This window comes from Tasmannia lanceolata, unplaced genomic scaffold (assembly GCF_043159265.1).
Source record: "Tasmannia lanceolata isolate RefF3 unplaced genomic scaffold, GAP_Taslan_0.1 ptg000025l, whole genome shotgun sequence".
Classification (NCBI taxonomy): domain Eukaryota; kingdom Viridiplantae; phylum Streptophyta; class Magnoliopsida; order Canellales; family Winteraceae; genus Tasmannia; species Tasmannia lanceolata.
In genome coordinates, this window is record NW_027518702.1 from 8,409,388 (window position 1) to 8,429,061 (window position 19,674).

The 19,674-nt window shown below is 39.5% G+C and overlaps 1 protein-coding gene and 1 long non-coding RNA gene across 2 annotated transcripts; one reads left to right on the forward strand and one right to left on the reverse strand.

Moving 5' to 3' along the window:
* Positions 1 to 1,452: 1,452 nt before the first annotated feature.
* LOC143857871 (uncharacterized) lies at positions 1,453 to 3,125 on the forward strand. Its single transcript, XR_013238778.1, has 2 exons — positions 1,453 to 1,865; positions 2,772 to 3,125. It is a non-coding gene; the product is annotated as an uncharacterized LOC143857871 (long non-coding RNA).
* A 2,664-nt stretch (positions 3,126 to 5,789) lies between these two features.
* Positions 5,790 to 7,479, reverse strand: LOC143857618 (uncharacterized). The gene is made up of 4 exons (XM_077368071.1): positions 7,449 to 7,479; positions 7,211 to 7,374; positions 6,638 to 6,790; positions 5,790 to 6,343 (listed from the first exon to the last, which is right to left on the reverse strand). Exons 1-4 carry the CDS (start codon positions 7,477 to 7,479, stop codon positions 6,200 to 6,202), a joined length of 492 nt encoding a protein of 163 aa, XP_077224186.1. The 3' UTR covers positions 5,790 to 6,199.
* Positions 7,480 to 19,674: the final 12,195 nt, after the last annotated feature.

Sequence of the window (19,674 nt, forward strand, 5' to 3'; positions counted from 1 at the left end):
CAACAATAATGTCTTGTATTTCTAAATAATGGCAAACTCCTATCAGTTAGATAGATAGTGAGATATAAAATTAAAGAACAAGAAAGAGGATAAAGAGGCACAATGAATAATGAAGTATGTTTTCTTTCACAACTTTTTCCTACACATAGACTTAAGTAGATAAATCCAAACCTCCTATAAAATATCTAATGATAAAGAATAGAAAAAAACCACGCATTCTAGTATTAAGAATCACAACTCATTTTTTACTGCTTCTGGTGTCAGAATTGCGTTCAGCAAACTCACGACGAATAATCTTTTTTTCTATCTTTTTAGCATGTGATAAAAAAAAGGGGAGTGATAAATCGACTCCCAAATATGATAAATCGACTCTCCATGTGTCTTTCTCTCTCGTCTGGGTTAGAGAGAGAGACACATGGGGAGTCGATTTATCATTTTGGGGGGTCGATTTATCACTGACCAAAAAAAAATAGACTCTGAATTTGTTTGGGAGTTGTGCATGGCTCAAATCAATCATGTGTTCAGGTTCATCGTTAGCCTTCGACTACAAATTATGAGAAAGGGAGAAGGGGAAGACGTGGGATTTGGAGGATATGATTGGTTGAAATTTAGGAAAAAACAAATTTAAGCTATGTTTTCTCGAATGGAAAGAGGAACATCGAAAGAGGAAATAGGAAAGGGGAAAGGGGAAAGGGGAAAAATCAATCGATGAGACGTGAAAGAGATAGCTACCCACGCACGGCACCCCACTCGATAAACTCATTACTAAGATCCCACGAAGCGATAAAAAGTCGCTTCGCATAATCATGTACTAAAAAGCCCCCATAATAATCAAATACTGCATTTTTCTAGGGCGCGACGAACACCATTCTTTTGTTTTTTCGAACCCCTTAAGCGGAAAATGAGTAAACCCCATTTTAAGAATGGTTGCCGACGAACACCATTCTTTTGTTTTTTCGAACCCCTTAAGTGGAAAATGAGTAAACCCCATTTTAAGAATGGTTGCCGAACGCAACCTCAAACAACTCTAGAAGACTAAGAGATAAAATTAACTTGAGTACGCTAGGGTGGCCCCCACAAAAGTTATTCACGTTTGAATTACTAATAGACCTGGCAAACGGGTGGGCCGGGCCGGGTTTCACCTGACCCGTACAGGTCTGGGTAAAAAATGAGCCGGAAATTTACAGGTCACTAATTGGATGATCCGAACCCCATGCGTACGGGCCAGGTGGACCCGCGGGTCCACTCGGACCGGCCTAGTTTTTATAGGCCGGGTAGACCTGCGGGTCGTTTTCAAATGGGTCACAAATGAGTGACCCAGACCTGGAAAATACGGGTGGGCCGGGTCGACTCGCGGGTCCGGGTCACTTCTTGCCAGGTCTAATTACTATTCCAACAATATGTTGGTCTTGTAATCATTATACTATTTTATACTAAAAAAGGGGAAAATTAAAAAAAAAAAAAAGTAATGAAAATAGGTTTTCAAACAAAAAAAAAAGATAAAAGAAAAATTGTCACACAAAACATGAGTATTTTCAGCAATTGACCCGTGGATGCATTTATTCCACGTTCTGTGGATCAAATCTATAAAACAAGCACAAGTCTATCCACTTCTTTGTCTTTTTGTTAGAGAGATGAGATAAACGTGGTAGCAAATAGCTTCTATTCTGCATTGGCATCTATAAATAGAGGCCATATAGGTAAGGCTTGGACAAAGGTTGTGGAATAGAGTTACTAGAAAAAGTGCTGTTTGTCTGAGTGTGAGATGGAGAAGAAAGCCACGAATCTGGCATTAGTAATCTTAGTAGCATTATTTCTTGCTACTCCCCTCACTCTTCAAGCCCAACTGGATGAACCAACTGAAAGTAGTCTCTCTCTCTCTCCCTCTCTCTCTCTCTCTCTCTCTCTCTCTCTCTCTCTCTCTCTCTCGGATATTAGGATATCATATTTCCTTGCATTTAGGGTGCATCTCGTGTCGGGTTCAACATGAAAAAGTCACGGGTCGGGTTGTGTTTGAGTCAGGGCAGGTTTGGGTTTAAGAAGTTGAACAAGAGTCGGGTTGAGTTCAAGTTCGGTTTGAGGCGTTGGGTTGATCCGACCCGCATCAAAACCCAATTTTTGTTTTTAAAAAAAAAAGTAAATTTCCATTTTTCTGTTTTGGTTTTCTTAGAACATAAAAACCTAAAGGGTAAAAATATCACCATAACCAGGTCGATCAACCTGAACCAACCCGACTCAACCCGACCTGAATTGGAAATCGGGTGGGGTTCGGGTTGAGATATTAATTTTTCGGATTGGGTCAGGTTGAGAGCCGGGTCGGTTCGGGTTCATGCTGACGGTGTAGAGTTTCGGGTCGTCCGACCTGACCCATTTTCTCTTGAAATTTGAGAAAAAGACAGACCAAAGGGGATGACAATGCGACAAATGGGTTGGAAATAACATTTATAAGCAACTTTAAATATAACATTTTTTCGATGGACCCTAGCAAATCCCATATATTATAAGGGAAAAGGTTTCTAAGGTAGCAGCCTGAGCAGCTCTCTAAATACACGATCTCCCATGTTGTTTTAGTCATCCAACCCATTCATTCTATAGGACCTCACATAGATAGGGTGTCCCTAAGAAATCATCTCCATTTTGCATAAACGATTGTGTAAACCATTGCATAAACCATGTGTAAACCATTGCATAAATCATTCAATATGCGTAACCCATTGTGCATTAATGAAGACTCTTACATTTGTTTGTCTGTATTTTCTTTCTTCATTCAGCTTCAGGCGCAAAGGAGAAATGGTGTGACTTCTGCCTATGTAACAGAAAGTTTCCTCCAGATTGCTGGTGCAGGGATAATAAACCATACTGCTACCCGTCATGTAAAACTTGCGTCTGCAATTTAAGCGAACCACCTCAGTGCAATTGTTATGATGTCAGGAACTACTGTGACCCTCCCGCCCTTCGAATGCCTTGGGATATCGCCCTTATGGAGTGAAAGAAATAGATATTTTCCGAGCTTGCAACTGTTAGATTACTCTACATGTAATCAATATCTAAATAACTGCAAGCTTCTAGTCTGTAACTTTCGTAGTAATTGAATAAAATTCAGCTAATGGTTGTGTGTTGTGAAATGACCAATTACTGCAAAAGCCAAAGCTGATGGAGAAAGGTATTCCTTTATCTTTGATACTTTAACACTCTCCCTAACGTGTGGCCTCTATTTTTTAGGGTTGTCCTACATGTGGCACATGTGGGCCCTCATTTGGGTTGGCCATTACATGTGGTTTTTCTTTTAAAGAAAACACTTTGAAAACCTAACAAAAATTGGCCGCTCAACGCCCTAAAATAAAGAGAAAACAGGCGGTGTGGAAATATCAAACATGGGGTGTGAAAATATCAGACTATGGAATTGATATTGCCACAGCCCTGCTTTTAGTTTATTTTAATGCGCTGTGCAGGAAACTCATGCGCAACGTTGCGTAGCCAAGTTTTGTTCTTGAAAACCGAATCCCGTCTAAGAAATAAAGACAACAGTGGAAATGACCGTTGATTTGGTCATTTTGACCGTATTAATTAATGTGTTCCACGGGGATTCGAGCCCCTTAATTGCCTTTTTTGTGTAAGTGGCACTAATATAAGATCCCCCTTTTCGTAGCAGTGCTCTTCTTTTAATATCAAGGAGTTTTGAACCCAGGGCAATTGATCTGATAGCATGTGAAATACCATGTGAAAGGACAAATTACAGCACAAGCTTAATCTGATGCAGAAGGCGTTATTTAATCTTTTATATTTTTTACATGTGTGTAATAAATATCAGCGGGCATTAGTGCAATCTATGATGGTTTTGTTTTAGAAATTTGCATTACTCTGGGAAGAAGAAATTGATTTAGGTATCACATAATTTCAATATATAGTATATAGTATAATGTTTAATGCCGAATATGAATATATTTCCATATGTTATCTTTATTAAATGCTTAGTAACTCACCTGACAGAAAACCACTAATCATTCTACTTTACTATTTAGAGGAGCCTATATTTTAATGGATTTGCCAGGGTCCATCGCATAAGGCATTTCGCAGCTGGCTTGTCTCCATTCACAAGGTGCGTGGTCTGAAATGCGACAGACCAGCCACGAAATGCCTTATGCGGTAGACACTAGCAATTCCCATATTTTAAACATATATTTCTACGGCTCACTCGTTCAATGATCCAAACCATTTGTCTATTAGGCATTACAATAGATGGCCCGTGCTTCAATATCCACTATCATCAGAAAATTCTAACCCTCTTTTTTGTGGCAGCTAAAAGGGCGGTGAGAGAATAAAGAAGTATTTGTCAGTGTTCACAACAATTAATTAGTCCATTATAATCCTTGTATATTGTTTTCTCATAGCGAAGATCGTGTTTCTCGCCCATGGATGTAGGCTTGGCTGAACCACATAAATCTTGGTGTTCATCTAGTCGCTTGTGTTTATTTTTACTTTCCGTTATTTTGTGCATGATCGGAACGAATTTGCCTGGAATATTTTCTCAACAAGTGGGATCAGAGATGTGGTTGGAGCAATCGTCGAGAGCGGGTGGAGAGGTTATCGGTGTTGTGGTTGTCCAAGAAGGATTCTCGTTCGAGGTGGAGCGCTACATCGAGAAGTGCAGAGTAATATGAGATGGCGGTAAAATTGAGTTATGCCTAATTCAACATCGTCAGGTTTGACAGAAAGGGCAGTTTCACTATACAACAGATGAGGGTGAATGACATCCTAGTTTAATAGGGATTGGCTAAGGTATTGAAGGGAAATGATGGAAAGCCTCAGAAGATGACGGATGCCGAGTGGGAAGATATTGAGTCGAAGGCGATAAGAAGAATTCAGCTATGTTTGGTTGATAACATTAGGTTTAACGTTATGGAAGAAAATGAAGCAACCAAATTATGGGAGAAGTTGGAAAGGTTTTACATGTCAAAAAGCTTGTCCAACCGATTGCATCTGAAGCGGTAATTGTACGGGTTGAAGATGAAGGAAGGCGTGAATCTTCTGGAACACATTGCTGTGTTCAATGGGCTAGTGGATCAGCTCTACAAGGTTGATGAAAATTGAAGGAATATGACAAGCCTCTTTTGCTTCTTACTTTGCTTTCTGATTCGTATGACAACTCAGATCGGGTCGAGTTGATGGTTTAGAGTTTCAGGTTGGCTTCAACCCGACCCAATCCGACCGAGTTGCACTCCTAGTCCCAACAAGTGATACCATACCAGAGCCGGGGCTGTTAACTCCATTGTGCCCTCGAGAAGTGTGCCCTTTAGGACGAAGAAAATCCCTCGAGGAAGATCTTTAAGTTCCCATGTTTCTCCTCTGTGGAGGGGGAGATTGTTGAGGTTCCACGTGAAAGCAAAGATCCCACGTCAGAAAAGTGAAAGAGATGTGGATGGGCTTATCAGGGCTTGGTCACCCTTCGCTTGACAGCTAGCTCTGAGTTCTATCTGGGTCCCAACACATGTTTCATATTTATGCATTTTTTTTTCAAGCTACATTACTTTTCATGAGTTTAGATTTTCTCGTTTATGAGGAAGATCTTGGTCTCATTGGCCTAATAATATTTTGAGAGCTCAAATTTACTAACATTTCAATAAGAGATTTAGGTATTTACGTGTTTATTTTATTTGTTGCTAACTTTTCATACTAAAATGTCAGGTGCGTGAAAACATGGTGGATGAAGACAGACGACTATATTATGTGGTATAGACAACGTTTAAATATGTTGCCATGTTGGCACTGCATCATTGCTTCTGTCACCCTAGACTGTACACCGAGAATAACTCGAGAGAGAACCAATAAGAGAAAACCCAAGAGGAGAAACTCTCTCTCTCTCTCTCTCTCTCTCTCTCTCTCTCTCTCACGTTCTCAAGCCTCTTTTGGGAAGCCAACACACCTAAAGAAACTTGCCACCCCTTTCACTCGTATGTAGAGGGTATTAAATACATTGGGTTTTTCCTAAAACCTCATGAACAGTGTTTTTAATTTTTCTTACTTGCCTTCTCACCCAAGAAACCCATGTGGGTGGGGATGTAAGGGAATTTTCTCAAAAATCTCCACATTGGCTTATTTCCCAGCCACCTGAAGATTTCTGTTGAAGTTGCCACCGGTCTACTGTCGCAGCAAACCGCCATTGGCCTTCCGAAGTACTAGCTGCACGCCCCTCAAATCATCATAATTCTGACTCCATTGCGATCTCAAAAGCTTCCATTCTTTCCCCTCTAGAGAATCCATTGCGATCATAAGACGATATTTCATTGATCTTTAGGTCTACACATGCCTTCACAAGTTCTTCACCAACCCTTTGAGCAGTTTCCTGTGATCATTGGCAGGAAATGAGAACAGAGTAGAATTTGATTACAATCAGACACCATTTTCCCCTTGAACACATGGAGGGAAATTCAAGCAAGCCATAGTATATTATCATCCACTAGATGTAGTAAAGTGTAGAGTATACACTATTTTTGTGAAACCCATGAAAGAAACTCGAGTCACATGATAAATTTAGAACCCATTCCATTTTGGGGAAATGTTCAGATTGGATATAGGAACACTATCCAAGCATCTTCAAAACATAGAAAGTTGATGTGAACTGAAAATTTATACTTACTATGGTGCTGCAAGAAGAATTCTCACGAATAGACTTTTGTAAAGTGCTTCCATAAAATAAACACTTCTTGTTCTGATCGTCAACTAGCATAGCATACAACTGTTTGTTCGAGCAGAAAACGGAGAGCCTTGGTCTCACAGACGAGCCATTAAACTTGTCACAGCAAGATAACATATCAGATTCCATTAAATATGAAAATGATGATATAATCAAACAAAAATTGGTCCTTATATGCAGATAAGAATATTTTATTTTGATCTAATCTGCAAATGATTAGCAAACCTTTAAAAGAACGATTTGACAATACATAATATTTTTTTTTGTTAGAAATGGTAAATTTCATGAAAGAAAAGGCAAGCAGTTGCAATGGGGGCAGAGATTTCCCCACATACAAGTAAGAGAATACAACCCTTTTTGAAGCACTCCTGAGGGTATGGAGAAAATCTAAACCTTCATGGAACAAGCAAATGATGTTCCAAATCTCGTTAATAATGTAGAAGAAATGCCTAGGGTCTAAAGATGATCTGATAGCCCACTCAATCACGTTGGGTGGGCTATCAGAAAGATGCTTACCACGGACACTCGGCCGAAGTAGAAACATGATATGAAAGCAAAGTCTAAGGAAAGAGAATGTTTCACCTCCGGGGGCAAGAAATTGAGAGGGGGTTTGGGTGGGAGATGGGAGAGGTCTACAGGGGAAAGATTGAAAGAGAAAGGCAGGGATGATAGAGAAGGAACTTATTCAAAGGGGAGACTCCAGCAAATACTATTCGTTCTTGAATTTTCACTACGAAGCATCATGGTTTCCAACCTCTGTTGCAAGTGGATTCTGCAATCTGCATGCTCCATTCAGCACGAACTAGGGAGGAAAAGCTTGTAGTCTTGTAGAGAATAATGGAGAAAAGCTTCAACTAGAGTGGAAAAGCTTCAACCGTGGCAATAGCATCTATTTCGGGTGTTGGAAAAGCTTCAACTGGGGCGGTTTCCAGCATCTAGGGCGGTATCCGGCATCTAGGGCCCAAGCCCTTCAAGATCCTTAGCTTCCTTCGCGGCATCAAGGGCCCAAGCCCTTCAAGATCCCACGACACCTGAAGAATAAAAGGTGAGACGAGTATGGAGATAGGCGAAAGACGACGAAAGACGGCATGAAGAAAGGCGAACCTCTTCAACGAACAAGAAAGGAAACCGAATGAAAGAGTTCTCCCAGGGGACTGGTTCTGTAAGGGATGTCAATATCACAACTACAGGAGAAGGGCGGAATGTCGTAGATGTGGAGGGAACAAGATGAAGAATGCGAATGATCGTCGGAATGAACAAAGGGCTAAGGAGAAAAGTGAGGCGGCTGAGTCGGTGAAGCCTTCTGTGTGGCTGGAGGATGGTACACCAACATTTGAAGAAGATGGGGATTGCAAAATGATTGTAATAGAGGGGAATCAGGTGGATGAAAGAATAAGGCTAATGAAAAAATGCCTTATTGGAAGAGTGAAAAAAATCGATTAGAACAGGGAGGAGATTTGGAAATGGGCGGGATGGTTCTGGGGTTTGCCGGACTTAATGGAACCATTCGTCTTAAGCAGAAATGAGGTCTTATTCACTTTTCAGGATGAAGATCAAGCCAACAAAATATTCAATATGGGAGCAACAGTCATTGGTGAGTTTTTGGCATCAATTAACCCATGGCACCCTGCGTATAAAACAGAGGCGAAGGCGATATGGTTACGGTTCTACGGCATCCCACTGCATGCTTGGGCGAGTTCGACTATTGAGGCACTGGGATGCTTGTTTGGAACGTAATGGAAACAAAGTTGGAAGGGGAGGACCCATTAAGTCTTGAATATGCCAAAGCAAAAGTTTTCACGTCAGAGTGGGCTTTTCTCTGATCGGTAGTGAGGTTGAAAGTTCAAAATAAGTTTTACAATATAGGAGTTGCTGGGGAGTTTGGGATTGATCTGAAATTAGCGGCCAATCCAATTCCACACCAAAAAGATTATTATCCATTCGAACTCAACCAACGAATCACCGAGAGGAATGGCGAAAATGAAGGAGAAGGACATGGGAAGAGGCAGTGGGCGGAGCCGGGATTTATACATAAGGGGGGCAGGTTATACATAAGGGGGGCTGTTTATACATAAGGCTGAGCCCATTTGAGTTGGGCCCATTAAGGAGTTTGGCCCACCTCAACAGGGGCAGCTGCCCACCTTATGCTACATGTAGCTCCGCCCCTGGGGAGACGGGTCGAACCAGAACGGTGATTACAAAGCCATCTGAGAAGATGATCTCACAACCGTCGGATCGAACTATGGATAACGGACATAAATTCAATGGTGAATTGATGATTCATGATGATTAGAAAGCCAACAAAATAAATAAGCATGACTTTATTGGTGGACTCACTGCGTAGAAAGTAACTCAGGGTGCAACTCGGGTCGGGTTGGATTGGGTTGAGGCCAACCCTATCCCAACCCGAGATAACTTTCCCTCAACCCTAACCCCAACCCGGGCCTTGGGTTAAGGATGGTCAATCCTAACCCATTCCACCTCTAAATCTTTCAACCCTAACCAAACTCATCTAACCCGAAATCGGGTCTGGTTGGTTCGGATTCACCTTGAGTCAGAGAGAAAAATACAATAACCCAAAGGAAATGAAGATAAAATTAGAGGACGGAGGTCGGGTTCGGGTCGGGCCAATTTGCCAAGGCCTCAAACCTGACCCAACCACTTAAATCGGGTTGGATTTTCTTAACCCTAACCCAACCCAACCCAACCCGAGAAAATGCCAACCCAACTCGAGCCAAAATCGATTTGAACCTGGGTTCCGATTGTGCCCAACCCAAGTTGCACCCCTGAAAGTAAGGTCGATCCCGACAACAACCATAGGCCCTACTTTTACTTCTACTCTAGCACATTTTTTTCATTGGAAGGGGGATTTGGTAGGGACCATCGCACAAGGCATTTCACGGAGCCGCTGTTGCATGAGAAGCAGCCACCTCAGACGAATTAAATGAATAAGACAAAATCTGTTGAAAAGTGAGCATATGTGGCTGCTTTCTCATGCAACAGCGGGCCTGCAAAATGCCTTATGCGATGGTCCCTAGCAAATCCCATCTTTATTTAATGTAGGGGGAGATATTATAGAGAGGACTGCCCAATATCAAAATAAGTGAGCGGATATTATATGGGGACTAGAAGTTTTGAAATAATAAATATGAAAAGACAAATCACCTTAATATAGTAAAGACAAATCACCATAATGTAGAATAGACTATAGAGTCTATAGACAAGCAAGAAAAAGGGGGACCGGTGACAAAGGACTCACCATAATGTAGAATAGACTATAGAGTCTATTGACAAGCAAGAAAAAGGGGGACCGGTGACAAAGGACTGTACAACTTTTTTTGGTGGGTCGTAGGTCTACATCTTCATCAGCTATAACATTGGATCTATCTATCTAACTTGGAATCCAATTTTTTATGCTCCAAGCCTCCAACAAAGCATGTGCAATTTTTTACAAGACCATGTAGTGGGGAGTATTATGAACCACCCCCTAATTATTACTATAAAATCAGAATGTAATTATAAAGTCGGGTGTATATCTTTAAAATCGATTTTTATTCTTTTGAGATATATATATATATATATATATATATATATATATATATATATATATATATATATATGAGAAAAGGGTTCCTAAGGGTGCCCTCATATAGCTTATATGAGGTGGCTCTTTCAAAACATAAGGGCCCCACATTGTTAGGATGATCCGAAGCATTCATTTGAAAGGCCACATCATAGATATGGTGTGTACAAAAAATCAGCTCCATTGGATCATCCTAACACCTCCAAAAGTAGGGGCAAAAATGGATAGACACATTTTGTCCACAAATCTGCCCATTTTTGCCCCCACTTTTGGAGGGGTTAGGATGATCCAATGGAGCTGATTTTTTGTACACACCCTATCTATGATGTGGCCTTTCAAATGAATGCTTCAGATCATCCTAACAATGTGGCCCCCCTATGTTTTGAAAGAGTCTCCGCAGCTAAGCTTATATGAGGGCACCCGCAGGAACTGTATTCTCTCTCTCTCTCTCTCTCTCTCTATATATATATATATATATATATATATATATATATATATATATATATATATATATCCTTGCTCGCCATGAGATTTTGTTGGGGGTGGTATCAGAGGCGGACAGGTGGTAACCCCGGTTTAGCCTCCGTGAATGGAAATATCCCTCGGGAAAGATCTCGGTAACCCTGGTATGCCTCTGAGGACGGAAAAATCTCTCAGGAAAGATCTCGTAGTTCCCACGTTCCTGTTGCGTGTAGGGGTGAGATTGTCCATGGCGCTTCCACGTGGAGGGGGAGATTGTTGGGGGGTTCCACGTGAATGCAAAAATAGCCCACAAATTTGAAAAGTGTAACGATGTACATGTGGATGGGCTTATAAGGGAATAGGTTCCCTCCCCTTAACAGCTAGCTTTTGAGGACAAGTTTTACCCAGGTCCCAACAATAATGTCTTGTATTTCTAAATAATGGCAAACTCCTCTCAGTTAGATAGATAGTGAGATATAAAATTAAAGAACAAGACAGAGGATAAAAGAGGCACAATGAATAATGAAGTATGTTTTCTTTCACAACTTTTTCCTACACATAGACTTAAGTAGATAAATCCAAACCTCGTATAAAATATCTAATGATAAAGAATAGACAAAAACCACTCATTCTAGTATTAAGAATCATAACTCATTTTTTTACTACTTCTGGTGTCAGAATTGCATTCGGCAAACTCACGACGAATAATCATTTTTTCTATCTTTTTAGCATGTGATAAAAAAAATCAATCGATGAGACATGAAAGAGATAAAAAGTTGCTTCGCATTTTTTTTTTCTATTTTTTCTACCCACGCACGGCACCCGACTCGATAAACTCATTACTAAGATCCCACGAAGCGATAAAAAGTTGCTTCGCATAATCGTGTACTAAAAAAAACCCCATAATAATCAAATACTGCATTTTTCTAGGGCGCGACGAACACCATTCTTTTGTTTTTTCGAACCCCTTAAGTGGAAAATGAGTAAACCCCATTTTAAGAATGGTTGCCGAACTCAACCTCAAACAACTCTAGAAGACTAAGAGATAAAATCAACTTGAGTATGCTAGGGTGGTCCCCACAAAAGTTATTCACGTTTGAATTACTATTAGATCTGGCAAATGGGTGAGCTGGGCCTGGTTTCACCTGACCCGTACAGGTCCGGGTAAAAAATGAGCCGGAAATTTACAGGTCACTAATTGGTTGATCCGGACCCATGCGTACGGGCCAGGTGGAACCTCGGGTCACCTGTTTTTTTAATGAATTTTTGTTTTTTTAACATTTTTGTTCTTTTTATAAGGATTTGCTAGCCACCTTTGCCAAAGGCTACTTTGCGGCCATCCTTTGCAATTGCATGTGATCATGTGCCATTTATGTTGATTGTTTTTTCCAGATTTGTCTTATTCATTGACGTGGTGCAAACTACAAAGGATGGGGGAAGTACATTTCTGCAAAGGTAGCTAGCAATAATAATCATGCGGGTAAGGTACTAGTTTTGGAGAAAAATTACCGAAAAAATACTTTAAATTAGAAAAATTACCGAAAAAATACTTTGAAGGGTTGACAATTCAAGAAAGGTTCCATGCATTTGCTAATCTTGAGAAGATCAGCGTGGCACACTTCATAAATGATTAAAAAGCTTGATGATGACGAGAAGAGGGAATGGGTCAAACTTTTAGGCCAAAACTCACCAAACTAACTGGTATGACTTCTTTATATTGATTGTGTACTGCATTATAGAAGAGATAAGGAGAAAAAAATCATTTCATCACCATTCATGTAGCATGGTTTTCTGAAATTACTGACCACACCCATGTGAATCTTCTTGAGAAGCTATGTTCCTTACTATCTGCAGTCCATCTTGACAGGATATATGTGTATTTTACACTGAATAGAGTTGTTTAGTATATGGGTCGATACATAAAATACATGTACTGTCTGTGGTGAAGCATATTGTTGAAACTATATCTTCCAATACTATTATATGTGATATATATTAGAGTAATTAGGTCAAGCAAGAGGTTGCTTGAAGCATTACACCCAAGGTATCTAATTTGGAATACCAAGTTTGTTGCCTCGAGACCCTATATATAGAGATACACTAGGGTTTTAATAGGTTAATGGGCTCTAGTCCAAATAGGCCCACTACACCGGTCCATTATCTTATTAGGCTTATATTAGAACATACATGGGTTATATTATATACCCAATAATCTCCTCCTATGTTCTACATATAGCACAATCCAATAGATAGTTAATGTGATGTCCAAACAAAATTATTGAATCATCAATATCACCATATCAATAAAGATTTGTAATCCAACTGAAAACAAAAATACTTTAAAGAATAACCAAGAGTTTTAGAAATAATCTAAACTCAAACATAAGCAGTTTCAGATGTAGGTGAACTATTTAATCAGCTGAAAAGAAAATAATAGTTCTCACTGCTCTATAAGGATTCACTCATCAAGTAAGTCATCCTCATCAAGATCCAAATTGAGACAATCTCCTCCATTTTCGCTAATTCCTGTAAATTAACAAATATGAATTTCATTAAAAATGAATCCAATCATTTGGTATTTTACTAAAAGTATCTAGTTGTACTAGAAGAACTTAGTACAATTTCATAATGGCTGAAAAAATAAATATCAATATCAATAAGCATCAATGTCAAGTTTCAATCAAGAACAAGACTTAACAGTTTCTTTTACAAAGAACCATTCCATGTTTCCATTAGAATGTTACAGGCATCATATCCAAATTGAGTTAAGCTGTATCACCATGTTTGGAATGAAACAACATTTCCCAAGAAGGACATGTCATCAAATGTGGAATGACATAAAGACAACTGTAAACATCATTGAAACATATCAAGTGCTTATCTTGGCCAAGATAGGGAGATTCAAAAAATTCAAAATAATATGAATGTAGGTTAAGACACGTCTACACAGTCTTTAACCCCATCTCCCTCACAGTGTTGAATATTCGTTCTTTGTTCAGTCCCTTCGTAAGAGCATCGGCCATATTATCATTCGATTTCACATCAACCGAAGTGATAATACCTTGTTCTAGAAGATAATTCAGCGTGGCATGTTTCAGCCTGACATGTCTCCTCTTATCATTAAAGAGTGAGTTTTTCACAACCGTAATTGTAGCTTGATTATCACAAAACAAACTTAAAGAATTAATCTTTAAATGGGTCAATGGAATGTCCAGGATCAGATCTCTTATCCACTCTGCTTCATCTCCTGTAGAAGCTAAAGCATAAAGTTCCAATTCCATAGATGACAGAGCAATACAAGTCTGTCTCTTTGACTTCCATGCAATAGCGGCTCCACCCAGTGTAAAAACATAACCACTGGTAGATTTACTGACTCCTAATTCTGAGCCCCATGAGGCATCAGAATACCCTTCTAGGATAGGAGGATGGCCATTATAACATAGAGCATATCCTTGAGTACCCTTAAGGTATCTCATCAGCCTCATAAGGGCATCCCAGTGCTCATGGCCAGGATTACTAGTGAAACGACTCAGCATGCCAACTGTAAAGGCTATGTCTGGCCTAGTGCAACTCATAGCATACATGAGACTACCAATCAGTTTAGAATAATCTAACTGATGCACACCGTCTCCTTCATTAGAGATCAGCTTCTTGGTATAATCAAATGGTGTCCAATCGGTTTACACTCACTGTATCCCCATGTAGAAAGTAGTTTTTCAATATAATGGGCTTGGCTAAGAGTAATCCCTTGCTTTTCAAAACTTACTTTCATATCAAGAATGGTGTCAACCACACCAAGATCTTTCATGTCGAATTCTTGAGCCAAAGTGGTTTTCACATCACGCACTACAGAGAGATCGGAACTAAGAATCAACATATCGTCTACATACAAGCAAATAATTGCAACCTTATTCGACACAGAACGAAAGTAAAGGCATTTATCTGAGTAACTGGTATGAAAACCAAAGCTCTTTACTACCTTGTCAAATTTTTGATGCCACAATTTAGGTGCTTGTTTAAGACCATACAAAGATTTGTGTAACTTACAAACTTTGTTCTCGAAACCTTCCATGATAAACCCTTCAGGTTGGTTCATGTAGATTTTCTCTGTGAGGTCTCCATTAAGGAAAGCCGTTTTTACATCCATTTGATGCACAACATACTTCTCAATAGAAGCCAAAGCAAGAAGAATTCTTATCGTTGTCAAATGACAGACCGGTGAGTAAACATCAAAGTAATCTATCCCACTGACTTGAGTATAGCCCTTAGCTACTAAACGTGCTTTATACCGAGCTATGGATCCGTCAGGATTAAGTTTCTTCTTCAAAATCCACTTACAGCCCACAGTCTTAGCCCCTTTTGGCAAATCGTCTAGCTGCCAAGTTTGATTTTGTAACAGAGAGCTCATTTCAACATCAATGGCTTCTGCCCACAACAAAGAGTCCCTAGATCTCATCGCTTCCTTATAGGTGGACGGATCAATCTCTACATGGTAGGTCACAAAGTCCTCACCAATGTTCTTGGGTACTCTATCTCTTGTAGAAACTCTGAAGGTTCTGATGTAGAAATCAGTGTAGGACGTGTCAGAAATATTCTGTTCAAATTCTACATGTGATTCTGTAACCATCTCAGTATCACCAGGTAGGGTCAAACCATGATCTCTAAGAAATTTATTCTCAAAGAATACTGCATCTCTAGATTCTATAACCAAATTGGTAGATAGATCCAAAAACCGATCAGCAGCACTATCTTCTGCACCACCTAGATAAACACAAGTGTTTGTTTTAGGTCCTACCTTAGGTCTCCTAGGGTCTTGTATCCTCACATAAGCAATACAGCCCCAAGTCTTAAGAGTGTCATATTTACAAGGATGTTTATGCCATAACTCATAAGGAGTAGAGGTCAACTTAGAGTGTGGTACTCTATTCAGGATTTGATTTGCAGTTAAAGCTGCTTCTCCCCAATATCTAGTAGGCATGCCAGTTGTCAATAACATAGAGTTTAACATTTCAGTCAACGTCCTGTTCTTACGTTCAGTTATGCCATTAGATTGAGGTGAGTAAGGAGCAGTAGTTTCAAGGATTATGCCCTGAGAGGCATATAATTCCTTGAACTCTGTCAAAGTGTATTCTCCTCCTCTATCACTCCTAAATCGCTTAATTTTCAAGTTCAATTGATTTTCAACACGATTCTTGAAAATTTTAAATTTATCAAAAGCTTCATCTTTCGATTTTAGGAGATAAATATGACAATATCTAGAAAAATTGTCTATAAAAGTAATTAAATACTTCCGACCACCTCGAGTAGTGAAACTTTTAAAGTCACAGAGGTCAGAATGTATTAACTCAAGAAGTTGTGTGCTCCTAGAAACCGAACGAAAAGGTTTTCTAGTGATCTTGGTTTATGCACATACTTCACATCTGTCAAATCTAATCGATGTATCTAAAGGTATATTATGAGTTTTAGCAAGTGTGACCATTTTCATATAGTTCACATGTCCCAATCTAGTGTGTAACAACTTATGATCAATCAAAGTGGAACAAACCTGACTAACGGTTTCATTTGCTAGACTCAATCTATACATACCATCGATTAAGAAAGCACAACCAAAATAATAAGAGTTAACAGTTAAAGTTACTCTACCACCCAAAAAAGATGAACACATGCCAGCATTGTCTAAAAGACTAATAGAAATTAAATTCTTTTGAATAGCAGGAACTACTTTAACATTTTTTAAAGTTAATATTTTACCTGAAGAAAGGATCAGGTTCGCAGTTCCAGTGTGAGTCACATTTGCCTCAGTTCCACTAGCCACTGTAACGGTCTCTTTCACTCCAACAACATCCGTAAGTAGTTTCTTCGAGTTGCAAACATGGCAGGTGGCTCCTATATCTAACCACCAGTCTGAAGAAGTACTGGCCTTACCATTGCCTAACATGGCAATAAAATTCTTAGGCGCAGCATTGCCCACCATTATATGAGCTTCCTTTTGTGGTGTCAGATTTAGCCTTCTTAGGTTGTTTGCACTCTGCAGCAAAGTGATCCCATTTCCCACAGTTGTGGCACTTGCTCTTCTTTTTCTAAAGATAGTATTTTTGGCCTCCAACTTGGGATGTTCACTTTTAGGTGACTTGGATTTCCGAGGAAATTTCTTGGGATATATTACCGCGTTAGCAACAGACTGCTGCTGTCTAACCATCTCCAAGTCATTCCTAGCTCGATTCTTATCTTCGATTCGAATGAATCGTTTGAGATCATCCAGTCCCACTTGCACCTTTTTCCGATACATCTAGGTTTTGAAACAGTGCCATGCAGATGGTAACTTGTATATAATTACACCCACAAGAAATGAATCACAGACAACTATTTTTTCATTATGCAACTTAGATCTCAAATTCTCTAGATCAGTAACCTGAGGAGTGATTTTCTTGTCTTCTTGAAACTTGAAATCCATGAATTTGTCCACAAGATGGGTCTTGGACAATTCCTCCTCCTTCTTGAATTGAGCATCTAAGTTGTCCCATATTGCTTTAGCAGCGTTAAATTTACTATAGGTTTCTGCAAGACGATTTGAAAGACAATTCAACAAGTAGTCTTTGCAGAAATCCTCATCTCTAAGCCATTGAGATTCATCAACTTCTTCATCCGTCTCAGCAAAGGTACTCAAAATAGTGTAAAAACAATTCATATATTTTAGGCCGAATTGAGTCTTTCGCTTCCATGAGTTAAACTCAGATCCACCAAAGGATTGAAGTTTGACCATCTCAAAAGGCATACAATTCTTTTCCATTGTATTATTTATATGAAATAAAAAGTGAAAAGATTGCACCTGATTGGCAAATTGCGAGAACTGTAATCACAAGTGCCAAATCGCAAGAACCACATGCGAGAACCGAATCCAAGACGCGGCCAAGAAAGTATAGAAGCAACCGTGGGATGTTGTTCAAAAGTCTCGGCCACTATGGTTCAGATCCAAAAGACAGTCGGTTCCAAGGATTCCTCTACCAAAGAAATTTGCCGACTTGATTTCGGCCCCAAACGACCAAGAGAACTGGCTGCGTGTGAGAGAACCCGTCACTAGTATCAACAACTTTGAAGAGAGGTTGCTTCAGATAGGGTTCCAAAAGGCATAAGTCGCTACAGATCCAAGAAAAACGACGATATTGGATCCTCTTTTAGCAAAGTATCCTCGGCCAACAAGGAGTTTATACAAGATAGATCACAACTAAGAAGTGGCTGCACCCAAATCTTTTCATAGGAAAGGTAAGATCTGTTCTTCTAGAAAAAGAGGGTAAGGTCGGTTGTGCAGGTAGGAGGAAAGAAAGAGTTTCTGGGTCTTCAACGAGAGAGAAGGCAACACAAATCGAAACTCTAATAAGGCCTCCTCGCTCGTTCAGTTGTTCCAAACGGAATAGAGAGGGATGATCTGTGGTGGAAGAATTACACCAAATCAAACAAAACTCCCTCAAGAGGTTGCTTGAAGCATTACACCCAAGGTATCTAATTTGGAATACCAAGTTTGTTGCCTCCAGACCCTATATATAGAGATACACTAGGGTTTTAATAGGTTAGTGGGCTCTAGCCCAAATAGGCCCACTACACCGGTCCATTATCTTATTAGGCTTATATTAGAACATACATGGGTTATATTATATACCCAACAATATACATATAATCCACTTTCACGATATGTAGAGTATATCCGTTTGCTTTGATTGTCCTTTTTCTAGTCAGTTTTGCTATCCTGTATCTGTTTACTGATCAGTGTAGGAATGGGTACTGAACACTGATGGAAGTGCTTAGGAAGAAATGGCAGCTGTTATTGTTGGGGCTTTCTATGGGGAATGAACCTCTATCTATAACAAGGCTTAGACCATGTTGGGTTTAGATTCTGAGAAGCAATTTTGAGTCCAAAAAACTGATTATTGGACTCAAAATCTAAATGCAATTTAAGTCCAAAACCAAATTTGAACTCAAATCGATTCTCAAAATCCAGGGCCTTAGGGTTTGTTTTGTTGCACATTTCCAGAGTTCTGTGTGGTTATTTGTTGTCATGTTATTTGGTTGCATTTAGAGTTTCAAAGTACCAGGAGACTACTTGGCTTGTCTCCGTGTCTCCTCATCACCTAAAGATGTCGCATACCAGGAAACTACTAGCAAAATCTAAGCAAATATGGATTTTGCTAGTAGAATCTTGGGATTGAAACGTTTTCTCTTTCTCTCTTTTCTCTATATTAGTAAATAAGGGAGCATAGTCAACAATAGTCATAATTCTTCTTGTCTTTGGGTTGGGAGGCTACAATAAATAGAAGCCATTGTTCTTCCTTGCTAGAGGACGGAGTAGTGTTGACATCCATATCATTGTGACAATCAATTAAGAACCATGGGAAAAATCCATGAGTAAAGACAAATCACCATAATGTAGACAAGCAAGAAAAAGGGGGACCGGAGACAAAGGACTGTACAACTTTTTTTGGTGGGTCGTAGGTCTACATCTTCATCAGCTATAACATTGGATCTATCTATCTAACTTGGAATCCAATTTTTTATGCTCCAAGCCTCCAACAAAGCATGTGCATGTTGATTTTCATTTTCTTTAAACAAATAAGTGACCCGGACCTGGAAAATACGGCGGGCCGGGTCGACTCGCGGGTCCGGGTGACTTCTTGCCAGGTCTAATTACTATTCCAACAATATGTTGGTCTTGTAATCACTATACTATTTTTATACTAAAAAAGGGTAAAATTAAAAAAAAATTAAGTAATGAAAATAGGTTTTGAAACCAAAAAAAAGAAAAAAGAAAAATTGTCACACAAAACATGAGAATTTTCAGCAATTGACCCGTGGATGCATTTATTCCACGTTCTGTGGATCAAATCTATAAAACAAGCACAAGTCTATCCACTACTTGTCTTTTTGTTAGAGAGATGAGATA

Excerpts from the sequence above, each read along its gene's own strand:
- LOC143857618 (XM_077368071.1), bottom strand. The coding sequence starts at position 7,479 with ATGCAGATTGCAGAATCCACTTGCAACAGAG. Across the intron at positions 7,375-7,448 it reads AGAATCCACTTGCAACAGAG|TTCCTTCTCTATCATCCCTG; the intron begins GTTGGAAACCAT and ends CCTTTGAATAAG. Across the intron at positions 6,791-7,210 it reads ACTTCGGCCGAGTGTCCGTG|TTTAATGGCTCGTCTGTGAG; the intron begins GTAAGCATCTTT and ends TGCTGTGACAAG.